This window comes from Triturus cristatus, chromosome 3_1, assembly GCF_964204655.1.
Source record: "Triturus cristatus chromosome 3_1, aTriCri1.1, whole genome shotgun sequence".
In the NCBI taxonomy this organism is placed as follows: domain Eukaryota; kingdom Metazoa; phylum Chordata; class Amphibia; order Caudata; family Salamandridae; genus Triturus; species Triturus cristatus.
The window spans coordinates 716833823-716856534 of NC_140583.1; the positions used below are offsets into that span (position 1 = coordinate 716833823).

General features: G+C 39.2%; 1 protein-coding gene across 1 annotated transcript in view; it reads left to right on the plus strand.

Moving 5' to 3' along the window:
* The window catches only part of LOC146860841 (uncharacterized), a 915295-nt gene that overhangs the window by 328298 nt on the left and 564285 nt on the right, over positions 1-22712 (plus strand). The window contains exons 19-20 of the mRNA XM_085646176.1: positions 1771-1871; positions 13175-13326. Of these exons, the coding sequence (XP_085502302.1) occupies positions 1771-1871; positions 13175-13326 (253 nt within the window). The remainder of the gene's footprint in view (positions 1-1770; positions 1872-13174; positions 13327-22712) is intronic.

Here is a 22712-nt window from a genome sequence, read left to right on the forward strand (position 1 = left end):
CTCTGGGATCAGTTTGAATCAATTCCGGGGTTAGCTCTGTTCCCACTGGATTGGTGTCAGCCTGGCTGGGGGACAAAGGGCTGCATTCTTCAGGTCAAATCTTACACTTACTTGTGAAAAGGTAGGGAATTTTATAAGTAAATGATCTTCCTGGGTCCACTGTAACTGGTCTTTCTGCAAGGGGAAGAAAAACACCTCCCACACTCAGGCCATTATTTCTTCTCTAGGAGCAGTTTTCACACCTCATCAACACTGGCAGACAGGATATCAGTATGCTAATGCTAACTAGTCTACTTAAGGTTCAGGAAGGTAAAAGGTAACTTTCTGAAAGTTACTTTTCCCAAATATTTATTAATCATTTGACGTTACCATTAAATTGGATTTCACTAAATAATACAATAGCTTTGAATGATGTCTGTAGCCGTTCCCTGTCTAAAAGTATAGATTAAGATTTATAATCTGCACTTTGACATATTTTAGGAATCATCTACAGCCATGCCAGTAAAAATAGTGTTTGGGAACTAGTCACTGGAGGAACATCCCTATTTCAATTTCGCACATGCTCCACTTTCAAATATCGGCCACCCTACCTTGTTGGCGATAAGGCCTTTAAAAGCTGCCATCAGAGGTATTGAGTTTAGAGGAGCTTGTTTCCTTTCGCATATTTTATAGCAATAACCATTTCAATATGGTCACTTGTACATGCACAGTCAGTCACATAGATGGACAGATATCTTTGGGGGGAGTGCTTGTTGTCCTTGATGGGCATAAATATTAGAAAATGCAAGGCTTTCTCATAATGTACACCAAAACCATTCAATGTTAGCCACTCGTGCATATGAATACATGTACATACATGCACATACACATGCAGTCATCTCTGGGGGATGGGGTTGGTATACTTTAACATTAGTTTACTGTTTGAAGATACCTGACTTTAATTTTAGAAAAATAAAGTAATCATACTGCATGCTTAGAATACCATCAACATGTGAATGTCGCCATGGCAATGTCTTAGAAACTTCCTGACTCTTGCAGAAAAGAAAAATGAATTACAACAAGCACTAAAGTAAAAGAAGCATTTCCCCACAAGCTATAGCACTAAAATGCACTATTTTCTGTATGGGTGACCACACTGTGCATAAGCAAAATGACATCGCTGATGTAGCGGGAAGCCAGTGGCTGAAGAGGGCTGACCAATTACCACATTCTTTATTCTGTGGTGGGCCGATGAAAAGTGTAATTGAAAGTTTTGACCTACTAATGGATGAAGACCACTGACTAAAAGCCTCTATAAGTATATATATATATTAATCAAGAATGCGCTTGAGGAAATTGTCTAGCAAGACAGCTTAAGCAGTCTCGAAGGGCATACTTAGAAAGGAGAGGAGACACACTTTGCGTCCAGTGAGGAATGAAAGTGCTCCTAGCCCATATTTCAGAGGAACCTAAAGTTCCTTTGTGCACGGTTGAGTGGAACAATGCCTATATTTCTAGATTTAATAACAAGGAGAATACATTGAATTGACAAATATGATGACTTAGTGACTAGAACATTGTGATAGTAAATCAATAGTCATTTCTTGTAGAGGAGATCTGTTTATTGATAGTAAAGTGAATTGGCACTCCCTGCCCGTTCAGTCTTCATTGAGAGATGAAGAGTGATACATGGCTTGTAAATGCCCCAAACCAAAAGGTATAATAATGCCTACAGATAATGCTAACATTGCATTTGACTGAGTCATATCTCATTTTCATGTCGCCCTACAGAGTGCAAAGCTCCCATGATCTTCTTCGACTGCACTAGCGCTCCACCAGGCACCAAAGGATCTGAGTGCCAGAAGAAATGCCAGCAACGTAACGTGCCATGTGTAAGTGCAGCATCAAGGGTCTGCATGTCATGTGCCCACAGGAATAACTGTAAAATTTTAGGATTTAGAGCAATACTGATGAAGAATATTTTATACATAGGTTGTGGCAGTGGTTTCTAACCTTTTGACTGCCTTGGAACCCCGCAAAATTATTACAGGAATCCGGGGAACCCCACTGAGTCCTTTTTGGAAGCTGGGGACCCCAACCTATGTAATTTCTATAATTTGCACTTCTAAACATTGCACAGAAAAAAAAAAACAAGAAAATCAGAAGTGCATTGCGGGGGTGCGATTTATAGTTAGCTCAGCTAACTATAATGGCTGAATATCTCTGGTTTTGTACAAGTGAAATGTCAGCCTAACTCTAACGTCTCTTTAACCTTTGTTTTTTTCTGTGAATTTCTAAGGATTTTTTAAATGCTAATTACTGACTATAACGTCCCTGAAACCTGTGGTTTTTACACATATATATATCCTACAACAAAAGAGATGCAGAAGCCCAATTTCGTAAACACAGTGCGTTTATTTTCATCATGAGAATGGCTGCAACCTTATGTTGTTATAAGTTTTAGCTGTTAGGCCTTGAAGGTTGCAATCACTCAGGGTGGTGCTTTTATCCTTTCAACCACGTGGTATACTGTCACAATCGTACAGATCCTAAGATGCACTAGTATTGTTTTAATGTCCATTGATTAAATAGTTATCAGTGCATCTTGTCTCCTTAATCTAAAGTGCCCACGTACATGTTAATTAAAATAGCATATATGTGTGTATACATATATATATATATATATATATATATATCTCTCATTCACACAGGCGAGAAGGAATTGTAGCACAGATGGTGACCTCAAGAAATGTCAGGATGATATGGAAACCAGGTTTGAGCAGAGGGGTTACAGTGCAACAGTAGTGAAAACAGCACGCAGGACTGTCAACTAGAGGAAAAGGGAAACAATTTTGTTTTCCAAATCAAACACAATGAAAAAAGGAAAGCAGATAGCAATAAGATTTTTAAGCCCCTTCAATGATCAGGGGAAAGAACTGAGAGCACTAGTGAGAAAAGATTGCACGTGGTTAAATCAGATCCAGTGATAGGCAAATTAGTGCCAGAACAACCCTTAATCACATACAGGAGGGTACCATCCTTGAAAGATGTGGTTGTACGGAGCAGCCCAGAGACAGAACGTGAGCAATTTTGTTTAGGATCACCACAGAGTTTCAGAAAATGCTCACGGTGTAGGGCATTCAGTATAGGTCAAAACACCAACACATACTTGACACCTTTTAGTACAAGAGAGGTGAGGATTAAGGGATCCTATTACTGTAAAACAGATTTTACTGTGCATGTGTTAATTTGCACATGCAATTTAAGATATTTGGGAAGCACCTCAGTACCAGTCCATAGGAGAATACTGCAACCAATGAGGGCGATCACTATTGTCTATTGCACACATCCGGTGGCACGCCACTGTGAAATGTTTCATCAGAAAGACTCTAAACAAATGAAGTATTTTGTGATGGATGCGGTACCCAGCAGTAAAAGATGGGATGAACGCACAAAATTGTTGAGAGAATTGGAAATTAGGTACTTTATCAATTTGGATTGCAAAACACCCCATGGCTTAAATTACCATGAGGGGTTAAATTCATGTCTATGAATAGATGAGGAGATTAGGACATGCTTAGATAAGGATAAGCACAACGTGACATAACCCCTAGAAACTGTCCTTTTAAAGAACATATTGTTTTCGCCCCTTTTTTTGTCTCTTGGTTTTATTTTTATTTTTTTCCTTTTCTTTTTCTTTTTCTTTGTTTGCATCCTTTTCTGTGCTTTTCACAATGTGAGATAAAACATGGTTAGCCTAGCAACAAAGTCCACATACAGGCACTTGCCGGATGATAAATGGGAAAACCGTATGAAATAATTTTGAGACAATAATCAGGAGTCATGTAATAGTGTAATGGGGGCATGAATTATGAAATTTAATTCATGCACCAACAGAGGTTTACATCAGGGCACTTACCTGCAATGAGCACATTAGGACACATATTGAAGTAATGCAGATATGATGTTATTATCGGGTGCAAGAGTTATGAAATTAAACTCATGCACCAATAGAGGTTAACACCAGGGCACTTGCCTGTAACTAGTCTCATCAAAACATGAATTGCAGTAATGTACATATGATACTCACTAGTATAAAAATGAAATAAAAAACTCTCTGAAGAAAATGGATTGTATCAAATAATTATAAATTGTAAATGAATTTTGGAAAATAGGATAATTGATTTATATTGCTTTCTATAAAAACACAGAGGAGATATTATTTATTTGAAAGTCTTGCTTCTCTATCTATGAAAAATTGAAACGTAAAAAGAATGATACAACGCATGCATGTCATTTGAACAAGGCCGCGTTATGGTGGAACACAAACAAACCGGTAATAAGAAACCGCATTTGTGTCTGTTCTGTTTCGTAACAAGGGGAATTGAAGAGCGAGTGCCGGATATATATATATATATATATACTTATATGTTATAGTTAGGTAGATATATTAGTGATAATATTCAAGTTTTGAATTAAAAAAACACAGAAATCCATCAGTTGTTACCAGAACTAACTATAACTTTTGCCCAAACATCCACTGCTTTTGATCTCTCATATTACATCAATCATGACATGTTTTATGACATCTCAGATGACATCATTGATGACATCATGCATTTTTTTGTATGCATTTCTCTATAAACTCGTATGTCTATAAACTAGTATGTCATTAGAGGCCTGAAAGTAAGTACAAAATATCCGAATAATATTAAGTATCAATAATGCCATCACAGATACAACTCTCTTAGGTGTATCAAGCATGTGTCATGTGCAACATTGACCCTATACCAAACACTTCACAGGTAGCCTGGTTTACATTAACAATCAGATATATAGGGAACCCTTATTGCACACTGTGTTCAATATGTATCCACTATTCAGAGAAAGCCAAGATACTCAACATCTATTCCAAAATTAATCTCCTACTACGGGAAGATGTTATCTGTATCTCACAGTCACCAAACCTACAATGAGAAATGAAGTTGATATGAGTAGAAACATGGGTACTGTAAACAGTGTTTACTCTATGGGAAGAATGTACTCTGTACCAAACTGTTCACAGACAATGAGACTCTCAAGACAAATACACCACAGAGTATTAAACAGTATCTAGCAACAACAGTGTACACTCTATGAAAAATTTGTCAAAAAAGACACTACTCGCCTAAAATAACCAAGGTCTGAAGTGGATCATACTACCTGCAGCATTCTTAATGTGGTGAACATTTCACCGATAGGTCATCTTCTGAAGCAAAAGAAGCACATGTACATAAGTCAGTACCTGGTGCACACAGTCTTCCATGATATGTAGAAATTGGTAAATTGTCATGCTGAGATGATTCTGTCTAATAAAGCAAGGCTGCTTACAATACTTAATTCCTACTACATCGAATCTTTGCCCTGTTAGAAACCTTTCCTCAAGGACCAAAAAACTTGTGTGGAACATATTGGTCACAAGTCATCAACTGTCATCTGCACAGAGAGTTACTCTTCAATTCAAAGCTTTATAATGTATTCAATGCCTCTGCACACCTATGATGCATTAGAAGCACATGTGTTTTGCCAACACTTGCACCCATTGGCTGAAACCAGGCTGTACCCATTAAGGGAGAAAAGTCATTTGGTAGTTACCTGCCGCTATGTAAACTATAAAACAAACTAACACACTTATTGGATGTTGACGTCACCGATGTCATCAGTATGTTATCAATGATGTCATTTGAGCTGTCATCACTAATGTCATAAATTATGTCATAGTACATGTCATGAGTGATGTAATATGTGAGGTCATAAGCAGTGCATGGTGGGGGTGCAAGTTATAGTTAGCTCTGTGGATTTCTCGTTTTTTTTTTCGGTTCAAAACTTTAATGTCACTGACATATTCACCTAACTCTAACGTTACTTTAACCATTGTTTTTTGTGAGAATTTCTGTTGTTTTGTTTTTTACCAAAAACAAATCTTTTTATCACACCTAACTATTACGTTACTTTAACCTTTGATTTTTTCAGTGAATTTTCTAGAGTTTTTTTTTAAGGTAAAGTGATATCTCATTACCATACATAAAGCTAACACCCACTGCGCACAGCTGTTGGCCATGTGCAGCGGGGGTTGGCAGAAGAGCCTGGCTTGCAGCCAGGCCCTGTGGCCAACACACGGGAGGCAGTCAACCCCATGCTTTGCATGGCCTTTCATTGTGCACGTTGCCGGTTTGGCAGCAGGTCCCGGTTTAAAGCCAGGCCCTGTATCCAACTTTCTGTAGGCAGCCACCTAGAAGCGGCCAACCCCACGCCAATTAAGGCCTTTGGTCGTGCATGGTGAGGGGTTAGTGTAGCAGCCAGGCACTGTTTCCAACTCCCTGCAGACAGTTGACCCTATGCTGCACACAGCCTTTGGCCATGTGCAGCGAGGGTTGCTCAAAGACCCTGGCATGGAGCCAGACCCTGTGGCCAATCGACACCAGAGGCAAAACCTGCTGGCAGCCAACCCCATGCTTCGCCTGGCCCTTCATTGTGCATGGTGGCGGTTTGGCCATCCAACTCTCTGCAGGCAGCCACCTAGAGGAAGTCAACGCCTGACACACAAGGCCTTTGGTCATGTGTGGTATGGGGTTACTCTTACAGCCAGGCCGTTTCCAACCCGGAGGCCTGCCTCTTTTTATATTATTTTATTTTAAAAGGGGGCCCCCATATTTTGTAAATTAGCCCAGGGTAGGTGACTATTAAGGCCTAGGAGGGGAGCCTAGGAGAGATTATATTCCCCTGGGACCTGGCCCATCCCGGGGTTATTTTAAAGTGAGTGCATAGAAACAGGTGGAACAAATATGCTCAAGTTCACGGAGATCCCAAAAACAGGTTTCAAGTTATTACAGGAGAAAATATCACAAAATTCATAGGTCGATAATATCTACACATGTATAAACTAAAAAGGTAACCTATTACTCCTGAATTGAATGGGTAATAGGTTGTTAATAATAAAAAAAACATAATACTGAATTATATGTAACACCCTAAGCTATACGTCAGCAAAACTCTGACCACATAATAATAGAAATTTGTGATAAAAAGATATGGCTGATTTTTACCTTTGGTGAACACAGCCATGAACCATTCACATACCTATTTGTGAGCCTCATGTACCATGCTATATCATGAACTTAGCAAAGTACACCATAGAACAATCTATAACGGCGATTTTTATATACATATAAAATTAATTTTACTTACACTATTTACATATACAACCAGAAAGTTACATTTACATAGTGCAATATATATTTTACAGATATAAAATTGACTTTTTTTTTTACACACTTTAACCCTATGTTTCCTTTAATTTATACACTCCATTTTATGCTACCCCACTGTATAACAATCCGCTTATGGCACTCTACTTTATGAAACTCCAGTGTTTGCCACAATATTGTGTGCTAAGCTACTGTACGTTAGTCCATTCTACTCCACCGAACTCCACTTTATGCTACGCCAGTCTGCAATACGATACTCTACACAATTATACTGTTCACCACTCTATTCTACTACACTTTTGTGCAAGACAGGTTCTCGACACCCCTACACTGTACTGCTTGCAACTGTACTCTATTAACTGTACGCACATCTAGTTCATGTTACTCTTTATGTGCTACTCGCCTATTCCCCACTTCATAGTACAGTACTTGAGTATATACTATTTCAGTGTACGATACTTCACTCCACAGCACTCCATTGAACTGAAATGCAGTCTATGCTACTGTATTGTACTACAGTCAACTGTATGCTATTACACTTTACAAAATGACATTATGTGCCACTGCCTTATTTACATTTCATGGTATATTACTACACTCTACGCTTCGATAATTAACCCTATTTAATTTTACATTACTCTGCTGTACGATATTCCAGTAAATGCCATTCCAATATACATTGAAGATTTCAGGTCACAAAACTGAACGTTATTACACTGAAGACTACTGGTATGGCACTAAATGTTATGCTATACCAGTAAATGCAATGGCACTGTACCCTATTGCACTGTACCCCACTGGAGTGTACATTATTCTGCTCTGCAGCACTGCTATGTACGGTACTCAAATATAGGCCACTGCACTTTACAGAATTTTAATTTACAACACTACACTAAACCTCACTCAATTTTTATGTGAGCCCACTATACACCACTAAACTGTACGTCACTCCACTGTATGGTACTCCACTGCACTGCACTCCAGTGTACGCTATCTCACTTTATGCAACACTACTGTACCAAACTCTTCTGTATGTCACTCCACTTTACGCTATTTCGGTATACTGTATTCAAATATATGCTCCTACACTGTTTAACACGCCCGTCTATAGCACTCCACTGTATGCCAGTACAGTGGACTCAAATATACTCTGCAATATTTACAAAGCATAATACTACCTTACCATACTCCACATTGTGCTCTCCCACTGCATACAACAATAGGGTATGCAACTACACTCTATACCACTCCAGTATACGCCACTGTACTATATCCAATTCACTCCCGCAACTTCACTGTATGCCATTCCACTGTACTCCACTCCAGTATACCTGATTCCACTTTATTCCACTCCACTATACCACAATATATTGTATCATACTATACTTTGCAACACTCTTCTCCAGTATATTGTACCACACTTCACTTAAAAACACTGCACTGCACAAAACTGCACTGGACAAATAAAAAGATAAGCGTATATTTAGGAAAACTTTACTTATGTGTGCTATACAAACCCAACTTAAACTACACAAAGATTAGACATTTGAAGGTTTTAGTTATATTTCTAATTTATCATTTATGCACCACTTACATGTCACTCGCTACACTACATTTACTATAAAACGCCCCTTCTCCATGCACTACCTATACCCTTTCATATTACAGAAATAGAGCATGTGAAATGATTCCATTAATAACAACACTTATGACTTCTGAAATGATATAATATAGCAGAACATAGTGCATGGTGCAGTGGCAAGTTATACTTAATGTACTATGGCAAGTGAGGTGAGAAGACTGTGTACGGAGGTGCGCGAGCTATATGAATTTTAAGGTGGTGCGTAAGTATAAATGTGAGTTATAAGTATGACATATTCATTTAAAAGGGGCACATAAATGATACATTGAAAATATAATTATAACTTTAAAAACTCTAATGTTTATGTAGTTTAACTTGGGTTTGTAGAGCAAACATAATTAAAGTTTTCCTAACTTTAACTTAACTTTAACTTTTGTTTTTTGTGTGTGAATATTTATATTAAATAAATATATATATATATATGTATATGTATATATATATTCCAACCAAATCCGACTTCGTATAAAAATCAGACACCGACACTGGAGATGCTTTCTGCCATCCGGCTTGGGTATTTATTCTTCGCGTAACGCGTTTCGGGAAAACTCCCTTGATCACACAGTTACATGCGAACAAATCAGTTTCTTTTAAAACCAAATGCAGAGTCACATGATTGGTTACTCACTAGACATGGTAGACAGACTACTGTAGGTTTTTTCAACCGTCTTCATGAGAAGTTATCTTGACATAGTGCCAATAATCTCTTAACATCAATAGTTCTAAAAAATGGATTAGATTTAAAAAGATACATATTGTCTCATATATTTACAATTTAATCGAATCATCCATATAGACAACATTTTGATTACAGAGATAATTTGACGCTATTTGATACAAAGTTAAAATACTCTAACTCATTATTCGGTAACATGTAGTCCTTATCATTCCATGTAACAAATTATATACAAAACATCGTCAGATAATTTTTGTCCATATTTCATAGTTTTGTATGAGACAACCCACGGTGATTATTTCATTTCAAACCGCTGTTGATAGAAAGAGGTAGAGGAGAGAGTCAGAGGACAACTAATAGTGTCTGTTTATAAAACATAGTTTTCCAAGGACAGTACTTAGATCTAATTCTAAAATGATAAAGTGCTAGTGCTTAATTCAGTACTGGACTATAAGCTATATACAACAAACACCTCATCCTGGGAAAAGGAGACAGCCACACTCCACAACGATTCGAATCCCTTTAATGAATTTCTGGCAAAGTCCTTACATGTTTCGATCAGCATTGATCTTCTTCGGAGGTAAGCCGAGACAATAAATGAGGGGCAAAAACACAAAAACAAATCAATCACCAGTTCTTATACTGCTTGCCCCCTAGTGGACACCCAGATGGGTTACCCAGATGTATTCTGGTACTTGTGGTTTTCAGTCCCTCCGCATTTTGTATCCTCCAGTGGATAATGTCTTCTAAAGATGTTATTGCATTCCGGGTTCACTGCGTCTCAAATTGCCCACTTTCAAGGCGATCGAAAACAATGCCAAAGCCAGTCTTCGGCAGTGCCATTGCCCTTACGCTTTCAGCGGTCACACACAATGGTTCAGTTTCGGGCAAATTAGGCACACTTGCTGGCAGTGCAGGCTCACGGCTGAACCACGCCGTTTAATATACACAAACACCTCTTCCTGGGAAAAGGAGACAGCCACACTCCCCAGCGATTCCAATCCCTTAAATGAATTTCCGGCAAAGTCCTTACATGTTTCGATCAGCATTGATCTTCTTCGGAGGTAAGCTGAGATATTAAATAAGGGGCAAAAAAAACCAACAAATCAATCACCAGTTCTTATACTGCTCGACCCCTAGTGGATGCCCAGATGGGTTACCCAGATGTATTCTGGTACTTGCGGTTTTCAGTCCCTCTGCATTTTGTATCCTCCAGTGGATAATGTCTTCTAAAGATGTTATCGCATTCCAGGTTCACTGCGTCTCAAATCACCCACTTTCAAGGCGATCGAAAACCATGCCAAAGCCAGTCTTTGGCAGTGCCATTGCCCTTACGCTTTCAGCGGTCACACACAATGGTTCAGTTTCGGGCAAATTAGGCACACTTGCTGGCAGTGCAGGCTCACGGCTGAACCACGCCGTTTAATATACACAAACACCTCTTCCTGGGAAAAGGAGACAGCCAGACTCCACAGCGATTCCAATCCCTTTAATGAATTTCCGGCAAACTCCTTACATGTTTCGATCAGCATTGATCTTCTTCGGAGGTAAGCTGAGACATTAAATAAGAGGCAAAAAAAAACAACAAATCAATAACCAGTTCTTATACTGCTCGCCCCCTAGTGGACGCCCAGATGGGTTACCCAGATGTATTCTGGTACTTGCGGTTTTCAGTCCCTCCGCATTTTGTATCCTCCAGTGGATAATGTCTTCTAAAGATGTTATCGCATTCCAGGTTCACTGCGTCTCAAATCACCCACTTTCAAGGCTATCGAAAACCATGCCAAAGCCAGTCTTTGGCAGTGCCATTGCCCTTACGCTTTCAGCGGTCACACACAATGGTTCAGTTTCGGGCAAATTAGGCACACTTGCTGGCAGTGCAGGCTCACGGCTGAACCACGCCGTTTAATATACAACAAACACCTCTTCCTGGGAAAAGGAGACAGCCACACTCCACAGCGATTCCAATCCCTTTAATGAATTTCCGGCAAACTCCTTACATGTTTCGATCAGCATTGATCTTCTTCGGAGGTAAGCTGAGACATTAAATATATATATATTTGTACGTAATATTAAATTTAATTTTGTGTAGGGGGATCTCCCCCAAACCGCTCCTTTTTTAAAATGTACTCCTAACCTGCTATCTGACCCTAAATCCCTAAACTTAATATATATTTTTTTCCTTTTAAGGGGTACCCCCATTTACAGTACTCCTAACCTTCCTTTACCACTACCTACTCTTAACTCCTAAATTGTCCCTTACCACCCTTCACCACTACCCATCCCTAAACCCTAAAGTTACCCATACCATAAGTTACCACTGCCTACCCCTAGACCCTAGAATGATCCTTATCAAACTACCACTACGCATATCAGATAATTTTATATTTACATAACCTACTGGCAGTGGGTAGTTTTAGTTAGGTTGACCTGTTATATAGGAAATATAATTTTTGTATAGCTAATAACTTTGGCGCTGTTTGACGAATTTTCAGGAAACTTTCTAAAAAAAAGTTCATTCACCTCAGCTCATTCCTAGAAAGTTTTGCGGTGATCCTTCAAGCGGGGCCCTAGAAAAAGTGGGTATTCCAAATGGGATTACACCATATATAGTAGAATGCTAGATCTGGGTCAAGAAATTGTGCTTTTTGTGATTTGGTACAATTTTGTTTAGTGGTTTATGAGCAATTAAGACTCATGATTTATAGATATTCCATGCCTCTGTGTTTTCACAAAGCCGAAAGATCTCTAGGTAAGATCTGATTTGCTGTCACCACACCCAGAAAGATGTGGCAGCAGCCATATTAGGACTTTGGGACTCAGTACAGTGTCCGGGAAAAAAGTAAGCAAAAACATATAGGGGCATGGTAGAGATACCCTGCCTCCTAGGCCTGGTGGAGGAGTCCCATAGGGGCCCCCATGGCATTATTTTATGGGCACCGCAAATGCGAGGAACATGCATGGATCCAGGGAGCAGATTAAAAAAAGGGCAACTTTTATAACAAAAATGCCCTGAGGTGGTCTAGGGCCCAAGGGAGGGACAGTGCAGTAACATTTGTTGGAGGCACGGGGGGCAGGACACCATCACCAGTGCATGTGCTTAGGTGAGGGGGGTTTGTGAGGACCGCCTTCTCGGCCCTCTGAGATGCCAAGGAACTCCATCCCCCAAGGTTGTACTGTATATATATATATATATACACATATATATAAATATACGTCAGTTTTGCTAGTAGCACTAGATCTCCTAGATTGCAATAGCGTTGGGCAATATGGTACTGGATCTGTGCAAGTTTGTAAAAGTGCAGTTAATTTTTTGTGACATTGGCACCAAAGACCAGTACACATTTGCAGTAACTTACCGATGCTAAAATAATGACTTCTACCAACCAGTCATGGCAAATGTCGGTTTAAGACAGATGCAAAATTGCCAAGCACCAGTCCAAAAAAGTTGGCAAGCACTGGTGAAATTTACATTCTTTGGCCGCGATGTTTTGTTTATAGGGGTTTGACCATGCCATCACTAGGAAATTAGCTGAACGGTTTCCCTAGCCTCAAGTGGTCTTTCTCAATTGTGTAGATCATGACCGAGCTTGAAATGCATGCACCTATTGACAATGTTGCTTATTCTAACAGGAAAGCAAGCAATGCATCTCTGGCTGCATGTGTCCTCCAGGGATGATGTTAAATGGCCTTGGCAGATGTGTGGACGAAAATAGATGCCCATGCCAGAAAGGTGGGGTGTACTACCAGTCAGGAGAAAAAATCAAATCTGGTTGCAATAATTGGTAAGTTTCTATTCATGTACTAGTGTCCCCATTCGTGTATGTTGTCACAGAGACAGAAGAAAATACATAGCATTTGCTTGCTGGACTCATGCATCATCACAGCAATCTATTTTAAATCTTAAGCATGACTTATGTGTAGGTCACCTTCCAGTAGCTTGCACGGCTCAAGTGAGCATCACAAACACTTTCAATAATTCTGTTTTTGGACCCTCAGTGATGCTAGGGATACCATGCAATATAAGTATTTTTAAAGAAACTATTTAATTACATTTCTTTTTATTAGGTTTTTACATGGTTTACAACAATTGTCAATGACAAAAATGGACAGCTATATACCAGACTATTACAGTCTTTACATCATATGCAAGTGGTGTGACAATGGATATATGCGCTATTAGAGACATCAGCGTGTCATTCTGCCGGAGCACGCTCCACTATGTGTGTGTGTTAGCAACATGGCAACATGCCAACTCTTGGGATTAACCTTGGTATAAGGGGGAGGGGAGAGGGGGGAAGGGGATCCCCATCTGTGACTTTGTGATACATGGGGAAGCTTTTTTACCCGTGCTAGTGCATTGTTTACACAAGCTTCCACTACTCCACCCAGGCGCCGCTCTCGCCTATTGTGCTCACTACCGCTTTTGCCTAGCAAGTAATATCTTGGACATATGTCAGGGGTACCCAGCGTCTTATCCCTATTCTCTCCCCACTAGATAACACCAACTGGGGGGCGCCAATTGTTATTGTGTGCTGTGCGTTTGTTCTTGAGCTTCATTCAGCTCCTGGGGGGCGTTTTGTGCTTCCAGTTGTGTCTGCCATGCACTACGAAGATCCATGAGTATTGCATCCCAAGCTGTAGCAATTGGTATCTTGCGCATGCCTCTGGCATCCTCACGTCTGAGTGCTACCTGCTCCACTTGCGCCCAGCACACAATGGAATGAAACCATGCTTTTACTTGTGGAGGGTCCGGGGATTTCCAGCATTTAATGTTGAGGCCTTTCACCACAATAAGACCCAGATCTATAAATCGGTTGGTCACACTATGTTTCTTGGTTCTCCGGTATAAACCCAGAATGCACACCTCCAATGACCACTCCAGCGTGCGGTCAGTGCTTTGCGACAGATGTGTAGTGATAGTCTCCCAGTATGTGGCAAGTGTGGTGCAGGACCACAGCATGTGCAGAAGATCACCATCAACCAGACCCCACCTAGGACACTGAGCATCCACCTGGTTGAAGATTGTATTTACTTTGGCTGGTGTCATATAGGGCTATAGGCCCTCTGTGTTATGTAGTACAGTATTAGTCGGAATCTAGCGTTCCGTGGGATATGGGTGGGGCTCTCTAGTTTTATCGACCACTCCCACTCTGTGCTTTGCCGTTGCAGATCAGCATCCCATTGGCATGTAAGCTATGTTAGCGTGGTTGCCCCATGTGTGCATAATGATTCCGCTACCCATCTAGTAAGGTGTTGGCCTGGGCCCATTATGTGCATGTATTGTATCATTAGATGTGTTTTGGGTTCCTCTGTTGTATCACCCCAGATCAACTGCATCGCACTCAACAGCACAGCATGAAGCAGAAATTGGCCCTGTGGCAGGTCATACTCATTCATGAGTGTATTAAACGCCATCAGCTGCCCATCACGGTAAAAATGCCCCATGCTCTGAATTCCCGCTTCATCCCACGTACACAGTTCTGCTACCGTGAATGTCCGCCGCTGTCGTGGCTGCCAAATATTGGGAGGGTAGGTGCATATGTAGTAACATCCTTCGTGAGTCGCATGTTGGGGGGAAAGCAGGTGTAGGCCATCTTCAACAACCACTGGGTAGGTCCCTTACCTCTCCTGCCAGGGTTAAAAAGAATCACGATCTGTGTTTGTGTATAGCTCGGTTGGTACGATGCAGTGTATGCGAGTTGCCGGTCGCTAAGCCAGCGGGCCACCCATTAAAATTGCGCTGCCAAGTAATAGTGCTCCATATTAGGCACTGATAGACCGCCACTGTTGGCAGGCAGATATAGCTTAGTCAGGGCTACTCTGCTACTAGTGCCATGTGAAATGAAATGTCTCATGTCAGCTTTGAAGGCACGGATTAGCGCGGGCTTGATGTATATGGGTAAATTCGTAAAATAATACAGGAGCCTTGGAAACACCACCATTTTTAGCAGCGCTATCCTACCCATCGTAGATCGAGGAAACATGCGCTAAAAAGTCATTTGTGGCCTAATCGCCGTTACTGAAACACATTATGAAACTCAAAAAAAGTTTTAGTCTAGAGTGTGTGAGGCCTTCTTCAGAGTGTAATGTGTATTCCTTCTCTTTTGTATACAAATATTTGATTATAATGCACTATTTTTGTTCTATTTTCTGGAATTGATTTTTTTGTGGTATGTGAATTTTAAAACTGATGCACATGCAGACTTTTGTGCATCATGAACATTTTCAGCGTATTTCTTATTGACAAATATCTCAATATCTGTCAGGGAAATGTAATAATGTTCTAGGTTTCCAAATTGGCTCTCCTGCAGTATTCAGACAAATATATAAAATTTAAAATATCATCAGACCAATATTGTGCTATTGAAATATCGTCTGCAAGAATATCAATTTGAAGGTAAGTAAAATTGACTTGTAAAATACCGTAGTCAATAATATTGTTTACAAAAATATAGTGGTTTATAATATTGTTTTTTTAATTATTGTTATGCATTTTAGTATATATTTTAAATGTGTATGTGAACTACTGTTTATGTTTTGTAATATAATTATTAAATTTTTAGTAGTTATAAAATGCATTGTAATTGTGTTTTCTGATTTTTAGTACTGTAGCGGGTTGTGGGTTTATAGGGGTACAGGGTGGGAAGTAATTCACTTCTATTAAATTAATAATTTGTTGTTAATTAATATTTAATAATTAATTATGTTAATTGTGTAAATATATATTTCATTATTTTAGGTGCAGGTTGTTAGTTTTAAAGGAGTACAGAAAGGGAAGTTAATTGATTCTAATAAATTATTAATTCCTTGTTTATTAATCCTAAATTTTTAATTGGTAATTATCTATGGTAATTATGTAATTATTGTTTCTATTTTTTATATGAGGTGTGGGTTGTGAGGTTGATATGGGTGCAGGGTGGGATGAAAAATAATTATAAGTAATTAGTATTTAGTTGTTAATAATAATTATTCAATTGACAATTTTTATGTTAATTGTGTTATACATTTTTTGTTAAGTTAAATTTTAGGAGGGTGATTTGTGACGGTATATTGTGGGAAGTAAGTTAACTATAATTAAGTAATAAGTAATTTTTAAGTAATGATAATTAGTTCATTGATAAATATTTATGTTAATGCTGTAAAAAATTTGTTTTTTAAAGTTAGATTTTTGGTGGGGATTGTGAACTTTGTAGGTGTACAGGTCGGGAAGTATCTAAGGAAAATTATTTCATAAATATATTTTGTTAATAAAAATGTTTTAATAAAATTATTTATTCAAATGAAAAATATTTGTATTATAATACAGTTATATTTGTAGTTATTTATGATATGTATTTAACATTGTAATATGTTTTTATGTAATTTTATTTTTAATATATATTAAATATTTTTTGCATATTTATATTTGTATTTATATACTATGTTTTTGCAATTCTTTTTTCGTGTTGAAGAGAATTTATTTGTTTATAATGTTTATAATGCACTGACTGGAGGGGCAATAGTAGACTTTACCCATCTGCAACCCAACAGTTATCCTACTGTTGCACTGATTAGAGTTTTACCCCTCCGTAATTTAACACTTTCCTTACTGTTGAAGTTATTGGATTTGGAATAGTAAATTTTACACCTCTGCAATCCAACACTTTCCCTAGTGTTGCACTAACTGGAGTGGGAATAGTACATTTTAACGCTCCGCAATATAACACTTTCCCTACTAATTCTCCAACTGGAGTAGGAATGGCACATTTGAAACCCTCTGCAATCTAATACTTTCCCTACTGTTGCACTGACTGGAGTGGGAATAGTACATTTTAACCCTCTGCAATCCAACACTTTCCCTACTGTCGCACTAATTAAAGTGGGAATAGTAAATTTTACCCCTCCCCAATCTAACACTTTCCCCACTGTTGCATTGATTGGAATGTCAATAGTAAGTTTTCCCCCTTCGCAATCCCTTCGCAATCCAACATTTTCCCTAGTGTTGCAGTTACTGGAGTGGGAATAGTAAATTTGACCCCTATTCAGTCCAGTATTTTTTCTACTGTTGTATTGACTGGAGTGAGAATAGTAAATTTTACCCCTGTGTGTTGTAACAGTTTTCCTACTGTTGTGTGAAGCTGGAGTAATACATTTTATACATCTTTAGTAGAACACTTTGGGCCAGATGTATCAACATTGTATTTTGTGAGTCCTTAATAGCGAATTTTACCGATTTGCTATTAAGGACTCGCAAAATGCAATGTATGTAGGTTTCGCAATGAAAATTGTGATTCCTACGCATTCCTTATTTGTGACTCGCAAATTGCGAGTCGCAAATAAGGAATGGCTTCCCATTCATTTCTATGGGCCAAGAGGCCCATAGAAATTAATGGGAATTGCATGCGCAATTTGCGAGTACCCAATAGGTACTCGCAAATTGCGCATGCAATTTCAAGGGTGCCAAAAGGACACCCTATTGTACCCATGAAATATGTATGTATGCACATGTGGCACAAATGCATCCCCTAATGGCATGTATGTGCACAACTTTGCACTTTTGAAAATGCCAAAAAGTGAATATTTCTAGGAAATCACAAATTACCACCAACTTGAAGTTGATGGTAATTTGCGATTCCTTAAGGCCAGATCGCACATTTTGGGTGCTTCCAAAATTGCATTTAAGGAATTGCAATTTGCGATTCCTTAAATGCATTCGCAAAATAGGTACTCGCAAAAGGTCCCAATTTTGCTGATGCATTTTGGGATGATACATCCCAAAAGGCTTTTTACCGTTCACAAATGGGCCAATTTTTGCGAATGGTAAAAGGCTTGATACATCTTCCCCATCGGCCCTGATTATGAGATTTGGGCAGAGCGGTGGCGCATTAGTGCAAATCGCCATGCCACCGCTCTGCCAAAGCTGGCGCCAACAGTCTACCAGATTACAACTTTATTTTAGTCTGGCAGGCGGGCGGCATGGCGGTCCCATGCAATGCCTCATTTTAAGAGGGCGGTGCCATTAAAAAGGGCACTGCAATGGGACCACACTACAAAGTTCTTGTATGGCATGGACTCGAAAGTCAATGCCGTGCAGGAACCTATGTGCATGCACACAGGCGGGCACGTGTTATGCCCCCCTGTGTGCATCCACATATGTATGTTTCCTCTCCTCACCTTTGTTTCCTCTCCACCAGGATTTTCATGGTGGTGGAACTGCCATGAAAAGCCTGGCTTAGAGGAAACTTGTAATGTGCTTGGTGGGACTGTGGCGGTCCCTCCAAGCATATTGCAGCCTCTGACCGCGGTCCAAGGGTGGTCCGACTGCCCGAATCATAATCGGGCAGTTGGATCACTGATGTGTCGGTGACTGGATCCACCACCGTCGCGCCAACATGAGACAGCCAGATAATAGGACCCTTTGTGTACTTTTATATAAATTGTAGTGGGAATAGAGTATGTATTAAATGTAAAATTATATAATTTATTTTTACATTTTATATTTTTATATTTTTGCTTCTTTGAAATTCTAATATCAGTAATTATTCATGTTTTTAATGTGTAAAATATTTTTATCAAATTGTCAGAAATGTTTTTGTTTACTTTTTGATTGTATTTATAATGGTTTGTTTTGTAAATATTTATGTTATTGGTATATTTATTTGTCATATTATTACATTATTAAACAAATTCTAATTATAATATAAATTAAAAGTATTAATTTAATAATAGTTGCTTATTTATATATAAGTATTGTATTATAATTTATACAAAATAGGAATAGGTAGTGGTGGATACAAGGGTCGGACCTCACGATTACTGTATGTCCGGCTACAAAATAAATTCAAGTAGTGACCACACATGAAAGAGTGGAAATGGTGCCACTGAGGGTAAAAAAAAACACTACCCAAGGTGTAGGAAACACACGTAACAGCAGTAACTTGTGAAAAACTTACAAACAAAGAAACCCCGGCACTCACAATATTTCCGATTATATTAATGACAATATTCTGTCAGCCTAACTCTAAAAAGCAAAAAGAAAGATTTTTTTGGCACAGGAAACACGGGAAGTGAATTTAACTAGACGTTCATTCATTTATTTCATAAATATCAAAGTATCAAACTTAGTACACAAAGATGCAAGGACTCAGACATTTCAGTCTGGATTATGCAGTCAGAAAATCTCTACAATGATGGAGATAGTAGTCAAGTCCTTGTTGTAAAGAACATGAAAAAACAGCCATCACGTTGTGCGTCACCACCGTGACTTTCTCAAGGCTGTGGAAACAATAGTAAAAACACATACGAACATTTATTATATTCTAACAATATAAAATACATCCTATCCACATAGAACAGTGTATAGGCAGGAAATAGCAAGAGAAGGTCTGAAACCATGGAAGAAGGTGCAAAAAGAAATTATGTCACATATAGTCTAGTGCACTGAATTGATTGTGACACAAAGTAAAGATAGGCCCAATTCCAACAATCACAAAGGAGAGAAAAGAAAGAACATACTGTGATGTGTTCCAATCCATTTGGTGCATAAAACAAACAGAGAAGTAGACGTGAACAAAGATTGACCATGAGACCACCGATGTGAAACAATGCAATCGTGTCTCCCAAAGAGTAGAATGATACTAATAACCTTAAAAGTGTAACAATTTTTTTGGAGAAGTTGGACGGCTCGACAGACATGATAGAAATAAGTCTGTAATAACAGCATACAAGGCTGAAAAATAAGAGTTAGCCAAAAATCAGAAACACGGATCTGGGTATTTATAATGGATTTATAATGTCTGGCTCTGCTAGATGCTCACTCTATTAATGATATCTAGGCCATTTTCGGTCTCAGTTGCCGTAGATAACACATTTAATCGTATCCTGAGAGAATCGTATTTGTGAACTATGAATAAAGAGATAGTATACTCTGAGTTGAAAATTCAAATGTCTCTGGAAAATCAACCATAGACCCACAATTATAGATAAGAATTAAAATAACGCCCAAATTTGAAATTTACACACATGATTGCACGACGTGACTTACATGTCAAAAATTATTCTTTGTAGACAATCTAGATGATGAGTGGTACGGCATCTAGGGCACTATGATAAGTCCCTGTGAACAAACCAGTGATTATTCAGTGATAAAGTAATAATCAGTATTATAAACATTTTGGACAGACGTGTCCTAAATCTGTCGTGCTAACAAACATTCCAGGCAAAGTAGCAGACTTCTAGTTTATTTCTCTGCTGACAACATAGTTAGTTGGATGTTAATAAGCATACAGCATAGTAGCGGCTAAGTTCAAATAATTGTCTATTGTTGTCAACATCATTTATTAAAATAAGCCGCACCACGCGTAGGGTTATTATGCCGTATCTTTAAAGTAATTTAGTACAAAAATTTTACTAGAAATATGTCCTACATAAAAACATAATAGACACGTGGCACGTTTAGAGACATGAAGCAACCGCGCTGTGGGCCCTAGATAACATACAAAGGCAAGATCTGCCCCCCCATGGGGGCAGACAGCCATAAACATACCCCCAAAGGGAGTGACCCTTGTCCAAGGGGCCACTCCCCACACAAAACGGACTCTTGGTCCAATGGGCCAATTTTATCTTAAAGTATGCAAAAATCTGCCCCCCAAGGGGGGCAGACAAAGGTATTTAATTATGCGCCCAATAAGGGGAGCGACCCTTGCCTAAGGGGCCGCTCCCCGCACGCAGTATTGCCCTTTAAATAAAAATAAAACAAATCCCTGGTGCCAGTGGGCATTCCTGCTGCATGATCGCACGATCGAGCAGCAGGAATGCACAAAAGAGGCATCGGGGGAAAGGAAACCCCTTCCCTTTCCCCTGATGCCTCTTTTGGAAAAATCCCCCCTCCCCAGCGACAAAACTTACCTGTTTGTTCCCCAACGCGCTGGAAGCAAATGGCTTCCTGCACGTTGGGGAACAAAGGGAAACTTCCAATGACGTCAGCGTCATTGATGATGCAGAGGAGGGTGCGGAGGGAGGCAGGGATGGGCTTCCCCTGCCTTCCACGGTAGAAACCCGACGATCGGCGTCCCACGGGGGAAGCGCCAGTGCCGTCATGAGCATGAGCACACGCCCACTGTGCATCATGATGTCTCCAGGCATGAGCACCGAACGGGTTAATGGTAATTTGGTTTTTTTTAAACTGCAAACCCAATTTTGGACCCTTTTTTCCCATTCTTGTTTAAATATGTAAATGTCACTACATTAGCAAAGTTTGCCCCATAACTTTGCCTACTCTGTAGAAGAGAAGGTCCACAGTTTTGTACAGCACTAGGGAGAGGTGTTATTAAAGTTATCCACATTATTAGGAGTTATTGCGTTTAGTCAACTATGGCAGCCTTCTTGCATGTGCATTGCAGCAACCCAATTAAGGAGGGTAGGTAAAAACTGACAAAGCATTGCTCTTTAGTATTGCTCGCTTGAAGTACCATCCTCTTGGTCAGTGCTTGATGGAGCGTGACAACGTAATCTCTTAGTCAAGTTGTCAAAGATTTTTCCCCCATTTGTCGCATAGAACTTTGTTAGCTGACGTGAAACACTGAAAGGGAAGAAGCTTCAACAAATACATTTCTAACTTGTGAAGCCAATGCGACACCACAATAAGGACAAGAAAGCACTGAATATAGTTAAATGACTTTATTTTGGATTACCAGTCAATCCAGTAGAAACGCAAACCATGAATAAGTTCAGTAAATGCAGCAATACAATAGGTAAGCTGAAATATCTCAGTTAAGGTGCAATAATGTGACATATTGAATTGCGATAATCACAATTTTATTAACGCAAACTAAATCGAATAAAGAGCCACCTACCTATGGTCTCTAAATCGGGAGCATAGAAGAAGATATCAGCATGACCAGACTTTCGTAAAAGTCTGAAGAAAAAGAGAAATAAGTGTTTAGAATAAAGCTTCACACTTCCAATAACAGAACAAGCAGAGAGGTCTGTACCTTTCAAAGTCTAACAGGAATCCCTCCCAACTATAGCTGTGAGAAAAACATTTATTTCAAAATAACAGGAGATTCACAGTGCACCAGGGCCAGGGACCAATCAGGTCACCACTAGAGTACATCTGCAAGATCAGTCCAGGTTCACATCACATCAAACTGATAACTTCGGTTCTCAACCTTGAACATCTTGCCATCAT